The following is a 24,106-nucleotide window of genomic DNA, read 5'->3' as shown; positions in this document are numbered from 1 at the left end:
AATCTTGTCTTTTGATATTACTACTAATGAAACCAATCCTGATATTACCTAATATAAGGTTATTTCTATTTGTGCAATTCTCTAATATAATATTTAGGGTTTGCTAACATGAGTGGCGATTCTCTCATGTGAGAGAATCGGATCAATTCTGGTAATTGATCAAACTTGGATTAGAGTTTTATCAGAGAGTCAGCTTAGTGTGATCCGATTCTCTTAGGCGATTAGAAGATGGAGAACAAAATTTCTCCATCTTCTGTATTATGTTAGTTTGCAGAAATCAGACTGCACTCAGATGTCAACCGAGTGCAGTCAAATGATTTCCACTTACCCATAGACTTGAGTGTGATCTGCTTTGCGCTGCAAATCGCAACATGCTGCAATTTTTTCCGATTCAGCATGAAAAAAAACTGAACGCAGCAGGAGTATGTATCTGTTCTGAAGCCACTCAGTTTACTTCTGGGTGTATGAGTTTAGTGAGCGGTGGCTAATTTCCGGAGCCAATGAACAAAAGGGGAGCAACCCAGTACTGTGTCCACACAGCTGATTTCCTCAAGGTCAGTGTGCACGCACAGCGACCTTAGTTGAGGTTTGGGTAGCGCTCATTCTGTCTGTCAATCAGAGTCAGGAAACTGCTCAGTATGCAAATTGACAAGAGCGTAAGGGTGCACCAACCTCATGGCCACGTCAAGGGTGCACCACCCTAGTGGCCATGCCAAGGGTGCACCAACCTCATGGCCAATCAAAGGGTGCCCCAACCTCGTCCTCATGCCAAGGGTGCACCAATCTCATGGCCACGCCAAGGGTGCACCAACCTCTTGGCCAATTAAAGGATGCACCAACCTCGTGGCCATGTCAAGAATGCACCACCCTAGTGGCCATGTCAAGGGTGCACCAACCTCGTGGCCATGGTAAGGGTGCACCAACCTCGTGGCCATGGTAAGGGTGCACCAACCTCGTGGCAACGTAAAGGGTGAACCAACCTCATAGCCATGCCAAGGGTGTACGAACCTCATGACCACGTCAAGGGTGCACCAACCTTGCGGCCCTGACAAGGGTGCACCAACCTTGTGGCCATGCCAGGGGTGCACCAACCTCGCGGTCTCGCCAAGGGTGCACCAACCTCGTGGCCATGTCAAGGGTGCACCATCCTCATGATCATACCAAGGGTGCACCAACCTCACCAACCCGTGCCACGCCATGGGTGCACCAACCTCGTGGCCACTCCAAGGGTGCACCAACCTCGTGGTCACTCCAAGGATGCACCAACCTCGTGGCCACGCCAAGGATGCACCAACCTCATTGTCACTCCAAGGATGCACCATCCTCGCGGCCACACCAAGGGTGCACCAACCTCGTGGTCACGCCAAGGATGCACCAACCTCATGGTCACTCCAAGGATGCACCATCCTCGCGGCCACTCCAAGGGTGCACCAACTTCGTGGTCACTCCAAGGATGCCCCAACCTCGTGGTCACGCCAAGGATGCACCAACCTCGTGGTCACTCCAAGGATGCACCAACCTCGCGGCCACGCCAAGGGTGCACCATTTTAATTATCAATGCAAGGGTGCACCATCCTCACCATCCCGTGCCACGCCATGGATGCACCAACCTCGTAGCCACTCCAAGGGTGCACTAAAGCCTCCTCATTTGCAAATGGGATATGATGAGTTTTTGAATTAATTACAACAATGAAATATATACTGCGATATGATCTTTATAGGCACTAACTCCTTGACATAACTGTTTATTTTAGTTTACTTTGACAGATTCCCTTTAAGGTATTCTTTACAGAACTTATGCAATAACCAGGTACAGTATTTTTTATTTTTGAAGCTGATGATTTTGCTTTGTGAAATGCAAAAGATCTAAATACCTCTTAGCGGAAACCTGCTGATCTCCTTCCATTACGTGGCTGGAAAAGAAAAACAAATTAGATCACGAGTTCTACAGATTAAAAAGAAAACTGGATAATTAGGCAGGTAATATACCCATGATCTAGCTTTTCTTAATGAGCAATTATATTTTCAGAACCTCACACCACCGGCCATCATGCGGCGCAGGAAAGATGAGCTCATTGTATGTGGTCATGAAAAGGTGTCTTGCTTCTTACGGTTATACTAGGGTGTTAGGGGCACCCAGCTTTTCCATTGCAGTAGACCTTCATGCTTCCACATACGAAGCCTGCATGTTAATGGGGGAGCCGACAGCTACCTTATGGCAAACATAAGGATTAGGATGTATTATATCAGGATTCTATGCACTGTGACAAGTTACTACACTCGGACCCCAATACCATTCTGGAGCTAGGGTGTCTCACGTCTCCCTGACTGGAGTAAGATCTGTGGCAAGACACATGTAACTTTTCAGATTTGTCGGATTCATGAGCCTCTAAATGACACAGACGCCCCTGACCCAAACAAGCCCCCTTGTTCATGCCAGCCTTGAAGTATTTGGGCCATAAAGCTTTATCCTTTGTGTAATTAAAGGGGTATTCTCATCTCCAATATCCTATCCCATTATGTAGTAGGTGTTATATTAATAATATTAGCAAATACCTCCAATGAGAAAGGTAGTACAGTTCTTCGGATAAGCTATGCTGCTTACTCTATGTGCAGGGCATTGCAGTAGCTTAGGTATCCATAGTTGTGAGTAGGCTTGAGCTAAATGGATCGGACAAATTCAAAAGTTGCCGACTTTTGGCAAAGTCGGGTTTCATGAAACCCGACCCGATCCTAGTGTGGGATCGGCCATGTAGTCGGCGATCTTCGCGCCAAAGTCGCGTTTCGTATGACGCGTTTGGCGCCATTTTTTCAGCCAATGAAGGAGCGTGGGCAGAGTGATGACATAGGTCTTAGGGGCGTGGACGCCTATCGCCATCTTGTCGCTTGTGCGCTGTAGCGATTTGCAATGTGTAACACCAGCTTTTCTGTTCAGGGACGGAGGAGAGAGAGAGAGAGAGAGAAAAAAAAAAAAAGATAGATTTCCCATTGACTTTGCATTGGGTTTCGTGTTTTGGTCGATCCCCGACTTTTCGCCATAATCGGCCGATTTCACTCGACTCGACTTTTGAGATAGTCGGGTTTCGCAAAACCCGACTCAACCCTAAAAAAGTAAAAGTCACTCAACCCTAGTTGTGAGCACTGATAGGTAACTGGAACTATGAGTGGTCGTAACCATGGATACCTAAGCTACTGCAATGCCCTGCACATGAGGTAAGCGGCATAGTTTATCAGAAGAACCATGCTACATTTCAAATATGAGGCATTATTATTATACCTATCACATACAAGGATATGATCTTGGAGATGGGAACACCCCTTCAAATTCCCACCCTATAAAATGATAAAGCATATCACTAACATAAGAATAATACTATGATCAGTGTGGGTCTGAGCAATAGCCTGTCCATATACTGTCGGCCATCCATCCACCCACTGTGAATGAAATTTCAATACGGCTCCAATCAATGGAAGAGGTCCCCCGTGCAGGACAAAGTTGTGAAAAGCCTCTTATTTATTCTGAGATTTGGTAGTGTGATCTTAAAGGGAATCTGTCACCAGGATTTTGCCATCTAATCTGAAAGTAGCATATTGTGGAGCCTGAGACCCGGATATCAGCGATGTGTCAATTACTTTGCTGCTAAATCATTGTTTTATCAGCAGCAGATTATCACTTGAAGACTTGAGGACTTGAAACCTGCTACCTTGTAGTCCTCCATTTTCATGAGCTGTGTAAAACCCCACTTTCACCACTGTTTGGCAACTTTCTGCCTATGCACAGTGTACATAGAACGCTGTCAATCAGTGGTGGGGAGCAACGGTTATACACAGCTCCTCATTAAGAGAGCTGCTACATCTTCAGCAGGAAAAACGGGGATGTTATCAAAACTGCATCAAGGAGCCCAGTAAGTGATGCAACGTTGGAATCAGGGTCTATGTTTCTACATAATGTTGCTATCAGTGAAGCTTAGTGACAGATTCATATTAATAGAAGCCTTTTTAATATCATAGTCCACAAATATTTGTCAGATTTTTTTTGCATTTTAAAAATAGTATAAATAACATACCCGAAACAAAAAGTACCCTCTGCTTAAAACGCCTCCTGGTCCCTGCACCTCTTCCTGGAATTAAAATGAAAAAGAAAAAAATCACAATAAATTAAGTAAACATATTTTAGCAGGTTGTATTTGATTTATTTAAATTCAGAGGGCAGGAAAAACCGTCATGTGTTATTTATATTGCCAATACTATGGAACCTGAGAAGATGCAAAAGCATCATTTAGATGCATGGAAACTCAATGCAAATGTGCAACATAAACCCATGATATGGCTACCAGATAAAATCAACTACAATGGACATGATATCAAATATTTAAAAGATAATACTTATATTCAGTCTTATTTCTGTTGTTGGAATATACACAGATAAAGGTTTAAAGGGGTGTTCTCAAGTTCTTAAATTGCTTTAATTAGACAGCATGAAAATAAGCAAGTTTGCAATTGACTTGCTTTTTCTATCTGCTCTCATTCTCCTGCAATGAGAGATTTTATCTTTATGGCTATGTTCATAAGTCCAGTAATGATCCGTTAGAATGGATCCAGCAGCAATCGGTTAGCAAAAAAGAAACAACTTTTTAGTCTGTTTTAAAAAAACCTGATCTCTGCTAGATCCTTTTGACATTGAAGTCTATGGAAAAAAGATCCGTTAATTAATGTCTAATTAACAGAGCCGTTTTCCATACACTTTAATGTTAAAAAGTAAAAAAAAAAGATCCAACAGAGATCAGTTCTTAAAAACGGACTAAAAAGTTGTGTGAAAATAGGCTTATAATGTATCGATGGTGCCTGGCAGGAGTGAGCAGTAGTTGCAATCCAGGAGAGGGGTTAACTCTTAACATACCAGTCAACTCTCTCCAGTCCATTGATATACAGCAGCTAGCTGCTCACCTCCATCCTCTCCCTCTCATTCCTTGAAGAGATACAGCTGATACTGCGCTGACCTGTGCACTTGTTAAAATGTCCTGTTATCTGTATATGTAAATCTAGTATAAAATCACGAATAGCAAAATGTGTTATAGCAGAACTTGTGCTCTACTTTATAGTTCTACTAATACTACAATTCTATTTCCCAGAGCTGTCACTCAAGAACGAAAGCCCGTCCTGCCAGAAACATGGATGTAAAGAAACTGTAATGAGTGTCAAACCTCTGAACTGCTCAAAAGACCACTTGAGAATACCCCCTTACCTGGATATGTGAACTAGCCATGGATGCATGATGTCTCTAAGTTTAAAGGGGTTGTCTGTGATTTTAACATTCATGGCCTATCCTCAGGATAGTTGCTCAGTGTCTGATTGGTGGGGGTGTCACAGCCAGCACCCCCCGTCGATCAACTGTTCCTGGTGTCGGCGGTGGCAGGGACTGCTCAGTTATGGAGCTGCACTACACAGCTCCGCTGATGGAATAGTGGTCGTGGCTGAGTATTGGACATCCAGCCCCTCTTGATTTGAATAGGGGCAGATGTGCAGCCACTATACAGCTGATATAGCTGTGATGTGCAGCTCCATAACTGAGCAGCTCTGGCCACCGCCAACACCGCACCATCACCGATCAGACATTGCAGACATTGATGACCTATCCTACAAATAGGCCATCAATGTTAAACTCCCTGATAACCCCTTTAACAATGACAATCCTGGCTCAGTCACAATCCATGTAACTTCAAGCAAAAGAAATGAGGGAAAATCAATTGTGCCAGATCATAGAACCATAGAATCATAGAATGTTAGAGTTGGAAGGGACCTCCAGGGTCATCGTGTCCGACTCCTGCTCAATGCAGGATTCACTAAACCATCTCAAAAGGATCCTTCTTGGCAGACATTAAACAGATGGATATGTTCAGTGTTAGTGTACAAACTATACAATATGCAAAGAACAGTTTGTGAAGTAAAAGGTCTTTTAGTTCTGCTTATACACATCACAGTCATCAGTATTGAAGATAAGATATTCGCGTTTATACGCCGTGGCTACATTGCAGTACAACCTATTGCCTTTCACTTTTTTCAAAACTTGGCTAAAATTTGATAGGAAAGAAAGTTAGCAAATAAATGAAATCATGGCAGCAAAATGACGATGTTCCCACATAGCCTAAATACTGTTGTTTTGTTTGTTTGTTTGTTTTTGTGTGTAGAAAATTTGCTGCATTTAACTAGACAAGCAAAGTGGATGCGATTTCATGAAAATTCATGCTCACTATGCATCTAAAGTCTGTTTATCTGGGTTTTTTTTTCCTCTGGAGGCTTATATGGGGAGCCTGGCAGGGGGAGGAGGGAACAGCTGGGTCAGAAATTGAAGAGGGGATTGATTTTTGCAAGGAAAAGAGACTTCCTGTTTCTACATAGAGCAGAGAAAAGAATAATTTACTGGGTAGAAAGGTAAAATGAACAATTGTAAGTACAGTTGAAACTAGAAGTTTACATACATATATAAAAAGACACATCTGCATGTTTTTCTCAATATCTGACATGAAATCAGAATAAACCTTTCCCGTTTTAGGTCAATTAGGATTACCATAATTATTAATATTTGCCAAATGCCAGAATAATGAGAGAGAGTTTTAAGGCATTTTTATTACTTACTGCAACATCAAAACTTTACATGCATTAAGATTACTATGCCTTTAAACAATTCTGGGCTGCCCATATGATGATGTCGAGTTTGGAAGCTTCTGTTTTTTGGTAACATCTGAGTTAATTAGAGACACACCTGTGGATGTATTTTAATACACACCTGAAACACATTGTTTCTTTGTGTAGCATCATGGGGAAGTCTAAAGAAATCAGCCAAGATATCAGGAAGCAAAGTGTGGACTTGCACAAGTCTGGCTCATCCTTGGGTACAATTTCAAGATATCTGAAGGTGCCTCGTTCATCTGTACAAACAAGATAGGAACGTCTAGCCATCATACCACTCAGGAAGGAGATGGGTTCTGTGTCCCAGAGATTAATCTGCTTTGATCTGACATGTGCATATTAACCCAAGGACAAAAGCAAAAGACCTTGTGAATATGATGGAGGAAACTGGTAAGATTGTGTCAATATCCACCATGAAGCGAGTACTGGATCAACATGGGCTGAAAGGCTGCTCTGCCAGGAAGAAGCCATTACTCCAAAAGAAAAAGAAAAAAGCCAGGTTAATATTTGCAAATGCACACAGGAACAACTACCTTAATTTTCGGAGACGTCCTGTGGTCTGATGAAACTAAAATTGAACTTTTTGGGCATAATGACAATCGTTACGTTTGGAGGAAAAAGGGAGAAGCTTGAAAGCCTAAGAACACCATCCCAACTGTGAAACACGGGGGTGGCAGAATTATGTTGTGGGATTGTTTTGCTGCAGGAGGGACTGCTGCACTTCACAAAATAGATGGCATCATGAGAAAAGAAGATTATGTGGCAATACTAAAGCAACATCTCAAGGCATCAGCCAGAAAGTTAAAGCTTGGGCGGAAATGGATCTTCCAAATGGACAATGACCAGTAGCATACTGCCAAAATGGAAGTAAGGATAACAAAGTCAATGTTTTGGAGTGGCCATCACAAAGAACTGATCTTAATCCTATTGAAAATCTATAGGCAAAGCTGAAAAGGCCGGTGTGAGCAAGGCGACCTACAAACCTAGATCAGTTACACCAGTTTTGTCCTAGAGATTGGGCCCAAATTCCAACAAACTATTGTGAGAAGCTTGTGGAAGGATATCCCAAAAGTTTGACCCAAGTCATTCAGTTTAAGGGCAATGGTACTAAATACTAATGAAATGTATGTAAACTTTTGACTTTGCAGTAAGTAATAAAAATGTCTTAAAACATTCTCTCTCTCTCATTATTCTGGCATTTGGCAAATATTAATAATTATGGTAATCCTAACTGACCTAAAAAAGGAAAAGGTTTATTCTGATTTCTTGTCAGATATGGAGAAAAACATGCTTATGTGTCTTTTTATATAGTGTATGTAAACTTCTGGTTTCAACTGTACATAGTGCTTTGTAATATGATAATTTCAACGTATTAAGAGGTTAAAAACTTTGGTGGGAGGAGTGCTTCTTTAAGTGCAGAATGAAAGCTTTTCTGTATAACCACCCCCAAAACATTTTAAAAATGTTGCTTCAAATTTGCATCGAAAATGCATCAAATAAAGGGAAAAATGCAATAATCCATAAAGATTGTTGTTGAGTATGTTGTTACACAAAATGTGGCTAAAGTGCATCACAATAAATCCGTATTAACACTATGTGTGAACATGGCCTTGGAATGCTGCAATGTGATGTGTGAGCCTAGCCTGAAAACTCATGCAAATTATAGAAATGTTTTCATTATGCTGCTGAAATTGGCTAATGACATATTTGTTTACAGTTTGTTTGTGTTGTGGAAAATATATTGTCCAGGTGCTAATTAGAAATGAATGGGAATTATCATATATCATATAAGAAAGCTGTTAAGGGTTTTCTTTGCTGATTAAGTGCACTCAACAGTTTACACAACTCACATACAAACTTTCCTTTAGGATCTGTTCACATGTTTGTTCATCCTTTCCATCTATCTGTCCCATTTACAACGTGACTAGCAGAATTAGCATCCTGTGCTCCTTTTTATTTATACATAGTAACATAGTAACATAGTAACATAGTTAGTAAGGCCGAAAAAAGACATTTGTCCATCCAGTTCAGCCTATATTCCATCATAATAAATACCCAGATCTACGTCCTTCTACAGAACCTAATAATTGTATGATACAATATTGTTCTGCTCCAGGAAGACATCCAGGCCTCTCTTGAACCCCTCGACTGAGTTCGCCATCACCACCTCCTCAGGCAAGCAATTCCAGATTCTCACTGCCCTAACAGTAAAGAATCCTCTTCTATGTTGGTGGAAAAACCTTCTCTCCTCCAGACGCAAAGAATGCCCCCTTGTGCCCGTCACCTTCCTTGGTATAAACAGATCCTCAGCGAGATATTTGTATTGTCCCCTTATATACTTATACATGGTTATTAGATCGCCCCTCAGTCGTCTTTTTTCTAGACTAAATAATCCTAATTTCGCTAATCTATCTGGGTATTGTAGTTCTCCCATCCCCTTTATTAATTTTGTTGCCCTCCTTTGTACTCTCTCTAGTTCCATTATATCCTTCCTGAGCACCGGAAGGTCCAGTCCATCTAGTTTCCATTTGGTGTCAGTTTTTAGAAATTCCTGTGTAGGGGGTATGGTAAAATGTGTTATTGCCTTTGCCTTTTCCTTTTGTCCCGGGGCCGTAAGTTATCAGTGTTTGTACACTGCTCAAAAAAAATAAAGGGAACACTAAAATCCCACATCCTAGATATCACCGAATGAAATATTCCAGTTGTAAATCTTTATTCATTACATAGTGGAATGTGTTGAGAACAATAAAACCTAAAAATGGTCAATGTAAATCACAACTACTATCCCACGGAGGTCTGGAGTTGGAATGATGCTCAAAATCAAAGTGGAAAATGAAGTTACAGGCTGATCCAACTTCAGTGGAAATGCCTCAAGACAAGGAAATGATGCTCAGTAGTGTGTGTAGCCTCCACGTGCCTGTATGATCTCCCTACAATGCCTGGGCATGCTCCTGATGAGGCAATGGATGGTCTTCTGAGGGATCTCCTGCCAAACATGGACTGAAGCATCCGCCAACTCCTGGACAGTCTGTGGTGCAACGTGACATTGGTGGATGGTGCGAGACATGATGTCCCAGATGTGTTCAATCGGATTCAGGTCTGGGGAACAGGCGGGCCAGTCCATAGCTTTAATGCCTTCATCTTGCAGGAACTGCTGACACACTCCAGCCACATGAGGTCTGGCATTGTCCAGCATTAGGAGGAACCCAGGGCCAACCGCACCAGCATATGGTCTCACAAGGGGTCTGAGGATCTCATCTCGGTACCTAATGGCAGTCAGGCTACCTCTGGCGAGCACATGGAGGGCTGTGCGGTCCTCTAAAGAAGTGCCACCCCACACCATTACTGACCCACTGCCAAACCGGTCATGCTGAAGGATGCTGCAAGCAGTAGATCACTCTCCACAGTGTCTCCAGACTCTGTCACGTCTGACACATGTGCTCAGTGTGAACCTGCTTTCATCTGTGAAGAGCACAGGGCGCCAGTGGCGAATTTGCCAATTCTGGTGTTCTGTGGCAAATACCAAGCATCCTGCACGGTGTTGGGCTGTGAACACAACTCCCATCTGTGGATATCGGGCACTCAGACCACCCTCATGGAGTCGGTTTCTAACCATTTGTGCAGACACATGCATATTTGTGGCCTGCTGGAGGTCATTTTGCAGGGTTCTGTGTTGTGAATTCTGTTATCAAACTCCCTCCTGTGGTCATGAATGGTACTTCGGCGAGTTCTGTCCATGGACTCCCTCTGGTGGCTGTGAGTGGAGCTGCTGGTTCTGAGGTTCCTTCCACAGGTGACCTAGTTTAGTCTTAGGCTGGCTGCTCTATTTAACTCCACTCTGATAGTTACTCCATGCCAGCTGTCAATGTTCTTGTACTGGTTCAGTTCGCTCTTGGATCTTTCTGGTGACCTGTCTACTCCAGCAGAAGCTAAGTCCCTGCTAGTTAATTATTTGTTCATTGTTTCCTTGTCCAGCTTGCTATCATGATTTTGCCTTGCTAGCTGGAAGCTCTGGGATGCAGAGTGGCACCTCCGCACCGTGAGTCGTTGCGGAGGTCTTTTTGCACACTCTGCGTGGTCTTTTTGTAGTTTTTTGTGCTGACCGCAAAGATACCTTTCCTATCCTCAGTCTGTTTAGTAAGTCTGGCCTCCCTTTGCTGAAACCTGTTTCATTTCTGTGTTTATGACTTTCATCTTTACTCACAGTCAATATATGTGGGGGGCTGCCTTTTCCTTTGGGGAATTTCTCTGAGGCAAGGTAGGCTTTATTTTCTATCTCTAGGGCTAGTTAGCTCTTAGGCTGTGAAGAGGCGTGTAGGTAGAGTTAGGTACGCTCCATGGCTATTTCTAGTTGTGTGATAGGATTAGGGGTTGCGGTCAGCAGAGCTCCCACTTCCCAGAGCTTGTCCTGTGTGAGTTTAACCATCAGGTCGTTCCAGGTGCTCCTAACCACCAGGTCCATAACAGTACAGCTGGCCCAAAGTATTAATGCATCTCAATAGAGAGATAAGAGAAGTTCTGAGACCATTTTTTTTCTCTGCAGTGTGTTTTGTCTTTCTTTTCCCCTTAACCTCTGGGTGGTTCAGGACACAGGTGTAGATATGGACATTCAAGGTCTGTCCTCTTGTGTGGATCATCTCACTGCAAGGGTACAAAACATGCAAGATTTTGTGGTTCAGAATCCGATGTTAGAGCCTAGAAATCCAATTCCTGATTTGTTTTCTGGGGATAGATCTAAGTTCCTGAATTTCAAAAATAATTGTTAACTTTTTCTAGCTTTGAAACCCCGCTCCTCTGTTGACCCCGTTCAACAAGTAAAAATCATTATTTCTTTGTTGCGTGGTGACCCTCAAGACTGGGCATTTTCCCTTGCGCCAGAAGATCCTGCATTGCGTGATGTAGATGCGTTTTTTCTGGCGCTTGGATTGCTTTATGATGAACCGAATTCAGTGGATCAGGCAGAGAAAATCTTGCTGGCTTTGTGTCAGGGTCAGGATGAAGCGGAGGTATATTGTCAGAAGTTTAGAAAGTGGTCTGTGCTTACTCAGTGGAATGAGTGTGCCCTGGCGGCAATTTTCAGAGAGGGTCTTTCTGAAGCCCTTAAGGATGTCATGGTGGGATTTCCCATGCCTGCTGGTCTGAATGAGTCTATGTCCTTGGCCATTCAGATCGATCGGCGCTTGCGTGAGCGCAAAGCTGTGCACCATTTGGCGATTTTCTCCGAGCATAGGCCTGAGCCTGTGCAATGTGATAGGACTTTGACCAGAGCTGAACGGCAAGAACACAGACGTCGGAATGGGCTGTGTTTTTACTGTGGTGATTCCACTCATGCTATCTCCGATTGTCCTAAGCGCACTAAGCGGTTCGCTAGGTCTGCCACCATTGGTACGGTACAGTCTAAATTTCTTTTGTCCGTTACTCTGATTTGCTCTTTGTCATCCTATTCTGTTATGACATTTATGGATTCAGGCGCAGCCCTGAATTTGATGGACTTGGAGTTTGCCAGGCGCTGTGGTTTTTTCTTGGAGCCCTTGCAGTATCCTATTCCATTGAGAGGAATTGATGCTACGCCTTTGGCCAAGAATAAGCCTCAGTACTGGACTCAATTGACCATGTGCATGGCTCCTGCACATCAGGAGGATATTCGCTTTTTGGTGTTGCATAATCTGCATGATGTGGTCGTTTTGGGGTTGCCATGGCTACAGGTCCATAATCCAGTATTGGATTGGAAATCTATGTCTGTGTCCGGCTGGGGTTGTCAGGGGGTACATGGTGATGTTCCATTGCTGTCAATTTCGCCTTCCACTCCTTCTGAAGTCCCTGAGTTTTTGTCAGATTACCAGGATGTATTTGATGAGCCCAAATCCAGTGCCCTACCTCCTCATAGGGACTGCGATTGTGCTATTAATTTGATTCCTGGTAGTAAGTTTCCTAAGGGCCGACTGTTTAATTTATCTGTGCCAGAGCACGCCGCTATGCGGAGTTATATAAAGGAATCCTTGGAGAAAGGTCATATTCGCCCGTCGTCATCACCGTTGGGAGCAGGGTTCTTTTTTGTGGCCAATAAGGATGGTTCTTTGAGATCTTGTATTGATTACCGCCTTCTTAATAAGATCACAGTCAAATTTCAGTACCCTTTGCTGCTGCTGTCTGATTTGTTTGCTCGGATTAAGGGGGCTAGTTGGTTCACCAAGATAGATCTTCAAGGGGCGTATAATCTTGTGCGAATTAAACAGGGCGACGAATGGAAAACAGCATTTAATACGCCCGAGGGCCATTTTGAGTACCTGGTTATGCCATTCAGGCATCTGTGTTTCAGTCCTTTATGCATGACATCTTCCGAAAGTACCTGGATAGATTCATGATTGTATATTTGGATGATATTTTGGTCTTTTCGGATGATTGGGAGTCTCATGTGAAGCAGGTCAGAATGGTGTTCCAGGTCCTTCGTGCGAATTCCTTGTTTGTGAAGGGGTCGAAATGTCTCTTTGGAGTTCAGAAGGTTTCATTTTTGGGTTTCATTTTTTCCCCTTCTACTATCGAGATGGACCCTGTTAAAGTTCAGGCCATTTATGATTGGACTCAGCCGACATCTGTGAAGAGCCTGCAGAAGTTCCTGGGCTTTGCTAATTTTTACCGTTGCTTCATCGCTAATTTTTCTAGTGTTGCTAAACCGTTGACTGATTTGACCAAGAAAGGTGCTGATGTGGTCAATTGGTCCTCTGCGGCTGTAGAGGCTTTTCAGGAGTTGAAGCGTCGTTTTTCTTCTGCCCCTGTGTTGTGCCAGCCAGATGTTTCGCTCCCGTTTCAGGTCGAGGTTGATGCTTCTGAGATTGGAGCAGGGGCTGTTTTGTCGCAAAGAAGTTCTGATGGCTCGGTGATGAAACCATGTGCCTGCTTTTCTAGAAAATTCTCGCCTGCTGAGCGCAATTATGATGTTGGCAATCGAGAGTTGTTGGCCATGAAGTGGGCATTCGAGGAGTGGCGACATTGGCTTGAAGGAGCCAAGCATCGCGTGGTGGTCTTGACGGATCACAAGAATCTGACTTATCTCGAGTCTCCCAAACGGTTGAATCCTAGACAGGCTCGATGGTCGCTGTTTTTCTCCCGTTTTGATTTTGTGGTTTCGTACCTTCCGGGCTCTAAGAATGTGAAGGCTGATGCCCTGTCAAGGAGTTTTGTGCCTGACTCTCCGGGTGTTCCTGAGCCGGCGGGTATTCTCAAAGAGGGGGTAATTTTGTCTGCCATCTCCCCTGATTTGCGGCGGGTGCTGCAGAAGTTTCAGGCTGATAGACCTGACCGTTGTCCAGCGGAAAAACTGTTTGTCCCTGATAGATGGACTAGTAGAGTTATCTCTGAGGTTCATTGTTCGGTGTTGGCTGGTCATCCTGGAATCTTTGGTACCAGAGATTTGGTGGCTAGATCCTTTTGGTGGCCTTCTTTGTCACGGGATGTGCGTTCTTTTGTGCAGTCCTGTGGGACTTGTGCTCGGGCTAAGCCCTGCTGTTCTCATGCCAGTGGGTTGCTTTTGCCCTTGCCGGTCCCGAAGAGGCCCTGGACGCATATTTCCATGGATTTTATTTCAGATCTCCCTGTCTCTCAAAGGATGTCGGTCATTTGGGTGGTTTGTGATCGCTTCTCTAAGATGGTCCATTTGGTACCCTTGTCTAAGTTGCCTTCCTCCTCTGATTTGGTGCCATTGTTTTTCCAGCATGTGGTTCGTTTGCATGGCATTCCGGAGAACATCGTCTCGGACAGAGGTTCCCAGTTTGTTTCGAGGTTTTGGCGGTCCTTTTGTGCTAAGATGGGCATTGATTTGTCTTTTTCCTCGGCTTTCCATCCACAGACAAATGGCCAAACCGAACGAACTAATCAGACTTTGGAAACATATCTGAGATGCTTTGTTTCTGCTGATCAGGATGATTGGGTGTCCTTCTTGCCTTTGGCTGAGTTCGCCCTTAATAATCGGGCCAGCTCGGCTACTTTGGTTTCGCCTTTTTTCTGTAATTCTGGTTTCCATTCTCGTTTCTCTTCAGGGCAGGTTGAGCCTTCGGACTGTCCTGGTGTGGATACTGTGGTGGACAGGTTGCAGCAGATTTGGACTCATGTGGTGGACAATTTGACATTGTCCCAGGAGAAGGCTCAACGTTTCGCTAACCGCCGGCGCTGTGTTGGTCCCCGACTTCGTGTTGGGGATTTGGTTTGGTTGTCGTCTCGTTATGTTCCTATGAAGGTTTCCTCTCCTAAGTTTAAGCCTTGTTTCATTGGTCCGTATAAAATTTCTGAAGTTCTCAATCCTGTGTCATTTCGTTTGGCCCTTCCAGCTTCTTTTGCCATCCATAATGTGTTCCATAGGTCGTTATTTCGGAGATACGTGGCGCCTATAGTTCCCTCCGTTGACCCTCCTGCCCCGGTTTTGGTCGAGGGGGAGTTGGAGTATGTGGTGGAGAAGATTTTAGATTCTCGTATTTCGAGACGGAAACTCCAGTACCTGGTCAAGTGGAAGGGTTATGGTCAGGAAGATAATTCCTGGGTTGTTGCCTCTGATGTTCATGCTGCTGATCTGGTTCGTGCCTTTCATTTGGCTCGTCCTGATCGGCCTGGGGGTTCTGGTGAGGGTTCGGTGACCCCTCCTCAAGGGGGGGTACTGTTGTGAATTCTGTTATCAAACTCCCTCCTGTGGTCATGAATGGTACTTCGGCGAGTTCTGTCCATGATCTCCCTCTGGTGGCTGTGAGTGGAGCTGCTGTTTCTGAGGTTCCTTCCACAGGTGACCTAGTTTAGTCTTAGGCTGGCTGCTCTATTTAACTCCACTCTGATCGTTACTCCATGCCAGCTGTCAATGTTCTTGTACTGGTTCAGTTCGCTCTTGGATCTTTCTAGTGACCTGTCTACTCCAGCAGAAGCTAAGTCCCTGCTAGTTAATTATTTGTTCATTGTTTCCTTGTCCAGCTTGCTATCATGATTTTGCCTTGCTAGCTGGAAGCTCTGGGATGCAGAGTGGCACCTCCACACCGTGAGTCGGTGCGGAGGTCTTTTTGCACACTCTGCGTGGTCTTTTTGTAGTTTTTTGTGCTGACCGCAAAGATACCTTTCCTATCCTCAGTCTGTTTAGTAAGTCTGGCCTCCCTTTGCTGAAACCTGTTTCATTTCTGTGTTTGTGACTTTCATCTTTACTCACAGTCAATATATGTGGGGGGCTGCCTTTTCCTTTGGGGAATTTCTCTGAGGCAAGGTAGGCTTTATTTTCTATCTCTAGGGCTAGTTAGCTCTTAGGCTGTGAAGAGGCGTGTAGGTAGAGTTAGGTACGCTCCACGGCTATTTCTAGTTGTGTGATAGGATTAGGGGTTGCGGTCAGCAGAGCTCCCACTACCCAGAGCTTGTCCTGTGTGAGTTTAACCATCAGGTCGTTCCAGGTGCTCCTAACCACCAGGTCCATAACAGTTCTGGCAGTGCTCCTTCTGTTCCTCCTTGCACAAAGGCTGAGGTAGCAGTCCTGCTGCTGGGTTGCTGCCTTCCTACGGCTCCCTCTATGTCTCTTGGCGTACTGGCCTGTCTCCTGGTAGTGCCTCCAGCCTCTGAACACTACGCTGACAGACACAGCAAACCTTCTTGCCACAGCTCACATTGATGTGCCATCCTGGATGAGCTGCACTACCTGAGATACTTGTGTGAGTTGTAGAGTCCGTCTCATGCTACCACGAGTGTGAAAGCACAACCAACATTCAAAAGTGACAAAACCATCAGCCAGAAAGCATTGGTACTGAGATGTGGTCTGTTGTCCCCACCTGCAGAACCACTGCTTTATTGAGTGTGTCTTGATAATTTCCAATAATTTCCATCTGTTGTCTATTCCATTTGCACAAAAGCATGTGGAATTGATTGTCAAACAGTGTTGCTTCCTAAGTGGACAATTTGTTTTCACAGAAGTTTGATTTACTTGGAATTATATTCTGTTGTTTAAGTGTTCCCTTTATTTTGTTGAGCATTGTATATAGGTTTACGTATGATGGTATTGCTATACAATTTAAGTGTATTACCACCTCTTACATAATGGTACTGCTACAAAATCAAGTGTATTACCATGTCTTCTTCTGCTAAATGTATATTTTGTTATTTGGTGTGCCTGTTAAATAGGGAAAGCGTAGTAATGAAGTTTGGCCACTAGATGGGGGCATTTTGGTACACCTAGATTAGCATGGTTGTGGATCAGTGTACATATTACTAGTTAATGTAGGAGAGGTCAGCAGTTAGAGAGGGAACATTTCCTCATTCAGTTCAGAAGGGCCTGAGCGCCCAGACAGTCCACATGGGCTCTACGCCCAGGACATTGGCAGCCACCACGCAAAGTTGTTTGATTAAGAAGAGAGAGCCCAGCCATCCACCGCATCAGGCCAGAGAAGCAGAGGCCAGTTAAGCAGCAGGAAAGGAGAAAGACAAGACAGTATGCAGCCACAGGTAGCCCTAGAATGTGGCAGTTTATAGCTTGGTCAGATGTCCTCAGTACCGGGGCGAAACTGTGGCTGGAGCAGAACTCAGAAGCAGTGAGATGGGAGCAGGACTGCGTTGGGACTTCACAGATCACAATACTGAAGGACAGGTCACTTGTCAAGTGGCAACTAGCTTTGGAGATGGAAACTCTTTTGTCTGAGGCGAGGCAGACTGAGAAATGCCTGACCGTGGCAGATCTGAATTGGGAGGACACTGAGGACCCATGCGACATGGTCCGACCCTGGTATGCGTTATGTGAAAGGAAGGAAGGTGCAGAGATAGAAGAGAAAATGTGCAGTGCTGATCCTGTTCTAATTGCTGTAAAGAGTCTGGATGTGCTGTGTAAAGCTTACAGTAAAGTTGTTGATTTGAAAGTGGAAAAGGACTGTGTCTCAATCTATGTTACATCCACTGATGGGAATTTGCAGCAAAGCAGAGGTGGCCCTGACGGCGCAGAGAATGAAGCCACAGGTACACAAAGTAATGGATAATATTTTCATGTGTAGGGAGACCAGGGCACTGATATACCACCGTGTTTGGCCATGACTACAGCCCTGGTCCAGCCTCGTACATCTGCATACATAACTTTTTCTTCCATTCTAAAAATATCCAACAAATGTAAACCAAACGGACCCCATGCCCCTCTGCTCCTGTTTGAAGTAGAAATTCCCAGAATGCTAATTCCATTGATCTATTACATTCTTATAAATATACACGTGAACATGGCCCTACTTTGGTCATGCATGTGAGGTGGGTTCGGGAATGGGGTGCCATGTTCCTGTGATTACCAGGAATTCCAGTGGTCCCACCAATCTAACATTTAACACCTTGGACTATAGGGGAGAGAGGAATTTATCAAGATTAGTGTTTCCTACAAGAATTTTGAGCCCAAAGCCACTAAAATAGGAAGTTTAGGGCAGCACCTCAACACAAATTAATATGTACAGTATGTAGGGGTTGCAGGTATGGCAAAACGAGGATGATCCCAGTTCTCCATAAGATCCAAAAGTGAAGAGAGCGATAACAGCATCCTCAGTAGCAAAAAGTATCTTCTTTATTAATACTTCAGTGAGACAGAAACGTTTCAACCTCATAAGATAGACCTATCTATCTTGTAGGGTCACAACATTGCTGTTTCTCTGTACTACTGTATGAGACGTAGTATTAAAGAAGATACTTTTTGCTACCATGGATGATGTTATCGTTTTCTTGACTTTTGAGCCCAAAGCCTGGTGGAGTAAGGTCCACAAATTTATTTAGATGGGCATCTAAGTAGAATAAAGCCCAGTTTATACTATACATGCTAGATCATAATAATAATTGTCTCATCAGAAATTACTTTCATTTGCACTTTTATACATCAGATTTACAAAAAAGCTGCAGGTTGGCATTCTCAGCAAATCTAGGGTAAAAAAAAGTATGATTTCCTTATCAGACAGATGAGAATACTAGACACTTAAAATACAATATGTTCAAGTTGTCACGCAAGACAATAATTAATGGCAAACAATGTAAAAAAGCAAAAAAAATCATGTTACATACTTCAGATTTGAATCTCTTCATCCTCCTGTCATGAAGCTGAGGAACGAGTTGCAGCAACGGATGCAGGACAGACGACTGAGAGGACATGAAGACAGACAAATGAGCAACAATGGACACCTGGATGTACAGGATGTCTTCATCACCATTACATGGACAGACGCTAAACAAAAACACTCAACATGTCCCTATATACCAGAAAACTCAAAAAAAAACAGATGAGAGCTTGTGTTAGTTATCAACTTTTTTGGCATTCCTAGAAAAAATAATCATCTGATAAAGAAAGTCATTAACCAGTCATGTTACTGCTTTCTTGATAATCTTCATGCAGAGGTGTAACTTCTCGTTTCCAATGCTAAAGCTGGTGAAAATCTCCCAATAAAATACTTGTGACTTTTTATGTAGTAGATGCACCTTCAGGCCTCATCAGGCAACACGGTCTGGGGGCAGCTGATAATTTGGAACCCCCAAAAGCTGTGCCCGTGATTACATAGTAGTTTCAATTATGGTGAACCTACAGGAGTATATTATGCATTGGTATGCTTAGTTGTAATAGATGAACAATATGGTGCAGATTTTGCATTGAAGATCCGAAGATTAAAAGATGACCTATGAGGTAAAATTATAAAACCTTTGTCAAATGTACAGTACTGTTCAAAAACTTTAGGCAGGTGTGGAAAAAATGGTGCAAAGTAAGAAAGCTTTCAATAATAGAAGTTTTAATGATTTATTTTTATCAATTAACATAGTCAATAAACAAACAAGAATAAAATTGATTTATTTAAAAATTTATTTTAAATCAAAACAATATTTGGTGTGACCAACCTTTGCCTTCAAAACAGCATCAATTCTTCTAAGCACACTTATACAAGTTCAAGGTTCTTGTTGGATCTGCAGGATTCCAGTCAGTTGTATGGATATTACAATTAATAATAACAAACAGATGATAATTATCATCATTTTCACATATGGATTAAAACTTTGTTATTAACAGAAAAAGGAACAGATGTGTACGAAGCTTAAATCCAGGTGAGGAACAGCCAAACTCTGATACATAGTTGAGGTAGTGGAAGACAGTTTCATATAATAGGCCATGCACCATGGCCAGACTGAGATCAGCAACAAGACACAAGGTAGTTATACTGCACCAGCAAGGTCTCTTCTTTCAAAGAAGACTGATTTCAAGGTGTGTGGAGCAAATTAATTTAAAGAAGCACCAAGAAATGGGCAATGTTGAGGATCATAGATGCAGTGGTCGGCCAAGGAAACTTTGTGACCTGATGATGTCCAGCAGTGCCATCAGCTCAGAACTGGCAGCAGTTATTGTGACCCATCTACTGTTTGAAGAAGTCTGGCTACAAGTGCAATTCATGGAAGAGTTGCAGTCAAAGAGCCATACCTTTAACATGGAAGAAAGGCCAAGTGACTCAACTATGCACAAAAACATAGGAACTGGGGTGTAGAAATGTGGCAGCAGGTATTTTGGAATATTGAGCAAAAATGTGAAATATTTGTAATAAAAAGCAGTTTATTCCCTGAATTGCCACAGAGAGGAACAATAATGTGTGTCTGCAGGCAACAGTGAAGGATGGTGACGGGTCCTTGCAATTTTGTGGCTGCATTTCAGCAAATTGAGTTGGGAATTTGGTCAGGATTATTGGTGTCCTCAGTACTGAAAAATACAAGCAGATATTTATTCATCATGAAATACCATCAGGGAGGCATCTGATTGGCTCCAAATTTATTCTGCAGCAAGACAAAAACTCCAAACCCATAGCCAATGTCATGAAGAACTATTTTCAGTATAAAAAGGAACAAGGATTCCTGGAAGTGATGATGAGGTCCCCACAGACCCCTGATATCAAAATCATCAAATCTCTTGGGATTTATATGAAAAGGCAAAAGGATTTGCATAAACCTACATCCATAGAAGATTTGGGCTAGCTGTCCAAAATGGTTGTCACAACCTGCTTGCCAAGCTCATTCAACAACCTTGTACAAGTGTACCTAGAAGGATTGATGCAGTTGATGCCAAAGGGTGGTCACACAAAATATAGATGAGTTTTAGATTTCTCTCTTGTTCATTGTATTTCCATTTTGTTAATTTATATTAAAAAAAAAATAGTAACACTTCTGTTTATGAAACTTGAAGCATGTTTTCCACACTTGACTAAAGAGATGGGACAGTACAGTATATTTGAAAAAACAAAAACTTCCCACTGATTCTGAGATTGTTTTTTCGTGACATATTGTACTCCATGTTAATGGTAAAATTTCTTTGCTATGACTTGCATCTATTTATGAAGAAAATGGAAATTTGGCACAAATTTTGCAATTTTCAAACTTTTAATTTTCGTGCCCTTAAATCAGTTATATTGCATAAAATAGTTGATAAATAACATTTTCCACATATCTACTTTACATCAGCACAATTTTGGAAAAAAAAATTGTTTCGTTACGACTTTATAAGTTTTAAAAGTTGACCAGCGATTTCTTATTTTTCCAACAAAATTTACAAAACCATTTTTTAGGGACTACCTCACATTTGAAGTGAATTTTAGGGGTCAATATGACAGAAAATACCTAAGAGTTACACCATTCTAAAAACTGCACCACTCAAGGTGCGCAAACCACATTAAAGAAGTTTCTTAACCCTTCAAGTGCTTCACGAGAACTAAAGCAATGTGGAAGGAAAAAAAAATGAACAATTTACTTTTTTACAAAATATTTACTTAACCCCTTCCCGACCCATGACGCCACGTAGGCGTCATGAAAGTCGGTGCCATTCCGACCCATGACGCCTATGCGGCGTCATGGAAAGATCGCGTCCCTGCAGATCGGGTGAAAGGGTTAACTCCCATTTCACCCGATCTGCAGGGACAGGGGGAGTGGTAGTTTAGCCCAGGGGGGGTGGCTTCACCCCCTCGTGGCTACGATCGCTCTGATTGGCTGTTGAAAGTGAAACTGCCAATCAGAGCGATTTGTAATATTTCACCCATTATAACGGGTGAAATATTACAATCCAGCCATGGCCGATGCTGAAATATCATCGGCCATGGCTGGAAATACTAGTGTGCCCCCACCCCACCCCTCCGATCGCCCCCCCAGCCCTCCGATCTGGCCGGTACACTGCTCCGGCTCCCCTCCGTCCAGTGCTCCGCTCCCCCCCGTGCTCGTGTCCGCTCCCCCCGTGCTCCAATCACCCCCCCGTGCTCCAATCACCCCCCCTGCACTCCGATCCACCCCCCCCGTGCTCCGTTCCACCCCCCCGTGCTCCATTCCAGCCCCCCCGTGCTCCGTTCCACGCCCCCCGCGCTCCGTTCCACCCCTCCCGCGCTCCGATTCCCCCCCCGTGCTCCGATCCCCTCCCCCGTGGTCCCCCCCCACCCTATCATACTTACCGATCCAGCCATGGTCCCGTCCGTCTTCTCCCGGGCGCCGCCATCTTCCAAAATGGCGGGCGCATGCGCAGTGCGCCCGCCGAATCTGCCGGCCGGCAGATTCGTTCCAAAGTGCATTTTGATCACTGAGATATAATCTATCTCAGTGATCAAAATAAAAAAAATAATAAATGACCCCCCCCCCCCTTTGTCACCCCCATAGGTAGGGACAATAAAAAAATAAAGAAATTTTTTTTTTTCCACTAATGTTAGAATAGGGTTAGGGTTAGGGTTAGGGGTAGGGCTAGGGTTAGGGGTAGGGTTAGGGTTAGGGGTAGGGTTAGGGTTAGGGGTAGGGCTAGGGTTAGGGGTAGGGTTAGGGGTAGGGTTAGGGTTAGGGGTAGGGTTAGGGGTAGGGTTAGGGTTAGGGTTAGGGTTAGGGTTTCGGTATGTGCACACGTATTCTGGTCCTCTGCGGATTTTTCCGCTGCGGATTTGATAAATCCGCAGTGCTAAACCGCTGCGGATTTATGGCGGATTTACCGCGTTTTTTTCTGCGCATTTCACTGCGGTTTTACAATTGCGATTTTCTATTGGAGCAGTTGTAAAACCGCTGCGGAATCCGCACAAAGAAGTGACATGCTGCGGAATGTAAACCGCTGCGTTTCCGTGCAGTTTTTCTGCAGCATGTGTACAGCGATTTTTGTTTCCCATAGGTTTACATTGAACTGTACACTCATGGGAAACTGCTGCGGATCCGCAGCGTTTTCCGCAGCGTGTGCACATACCTTTAGAATTAGGCTATGTGCACACGGTGCGGATTTGGCTGCGGATTCGCAGCAGTGTTCCATCAGGTTTACAGTACCATGTAAACATATGGAAAGCCAAATCCGCTGTGCCCATGGTGCGGAAAATACCGCGCGGGAACGCTGCGTTGTATTTTCCGCAGCATGTCAATTCTTTGTGCGGATTCCGCAGCGTTTTACACCTGTTCCTCAATAGGAATCCGCAGGTGAAATCCGCACAAAAAACACTGGAAATCCGCGGAAAATCCGCAGGTAAAACGCAGTGCCTTTTACCCGCAGATTTTTCAAAAATGGTGCGGAAATATCTCACACGAATCCGCAACGTGGGCACATAGCCTTAGGGTTAGGGTTGGAATTAGGGTTGTGGTTAGGGTTAGGGGTGTGTTGGGGTTAGTGTTGGGGTTAGGGGTGTGTTGGGGTTAGGGTTGTGATTAGGATTATGGCTACAGTTGGGATTAGGGTTAGGGGTGTGTTGGGGTTAGTGTTGGAGGTAGAATTGAGGGGTTACCACTGTTTAGGCACATCAGGGGTCTCCAAACGCAACATGGCGCCACCATTGATTCCAGCCAATCTCGTATTCAAAAAGTCAAATGGTGCTCCCTCACTTCCGAGCCCTGACGTGTGCCCAAACAGTGGTTTACCCCCACATATGGGGTACCAGCATACTCAGGACAAACTGCGCAACAATTACTGGGGTCCAATTTCTCCTGTTACCCTTGTGAATCTAAAAAAATGCTTGCTAAAACATAATTTTTGAGGATAGAAAAATGATTTTTTATTTTCACGGCTCTGCGTTGTAAACGTCTGTGAAGCACTTGGGGGTTCAAAGTGCTCACCACATATCTAGATAAGTTCCTTGGGGGGTCTAGTTTCTAAAATGGGGTCACTTGTGGGGGGTTTCTACTGTTTAGGCACACCAGGGGCTCTGCAAACGCAACGTGACACCCGCAGACCATTCCATCAAAGTCTGCATTTCAAAAGTCACTACTTCCCTTCTGAGCCCCGACGTGTGCCCAAACAGTGGTTTACCCCCACATATGGGGTATCAGCGTACTCAGGAGAAACTGGACAACAACTTTTGGGGTCCAATTTCTCCTGTAACCCTTGGGAAAATAAAAAATTCTGGGCTAAATAATTATTTTTGAGGAAAGAAAACGTATTTATTATTTTCACGGCTCTGCATTATAAACTTCTATGAAG

At 43.8% G+C, this 24,106-nt stretch overlaps 1 protein-coding gene across 4 annotated transcripts in view; it reads right to left on the bottom strand.

Moving 5' to 3' along the window:
• The window catches only part of NMU (neuromedin U), a 128,528-nt gene that overhangs the window by 5,291 nt on the left and 99,131 nt on the right, over nt 1-24,106 (bottom strand). For all 4 annotated transcript variants that reach the window (XM_069744455.1, XM_069744456.1, XM_069744454.1 and 1 more), the window contains 3 exons: nt 18,724-18,798; nt 4,068-4,121; nt 1,875-1,913 (listed from right to left, as the gene is read on the bottom strand). In XM_069744455.1, coding sequence (XP_069600556.1) covers nt 1,878-1,913; nt 4,068-4,121; nt 18,724-18,798 — 165 coding nt within the window. In that variant the 3' untranslated portion in view covers nt 1,875-1,877. The remainder of the gene's footprint in view (nt 1-1,874; nt 1,914-4,067; nt 4,122-18,723; nt 18,799-24,106) is intronic.

Source organism: Ranitomeya imitator, chromosome 1 (assembly GCF_032444005.1).
Source record: "Ranitomeya imitator isolate aRanImi1 chromosome 1, aRanImi1.pri, whole genome shotgun sequence".
NCBI lineage: Eukaryota > Metazoa > Chordata > Amphibia > Anura > Dendrobatidae > Ranitomeya > Ranitomeya imitator.
This window is presented reverse-complemented; position numbering and strand designations above follow the sequence as displayed.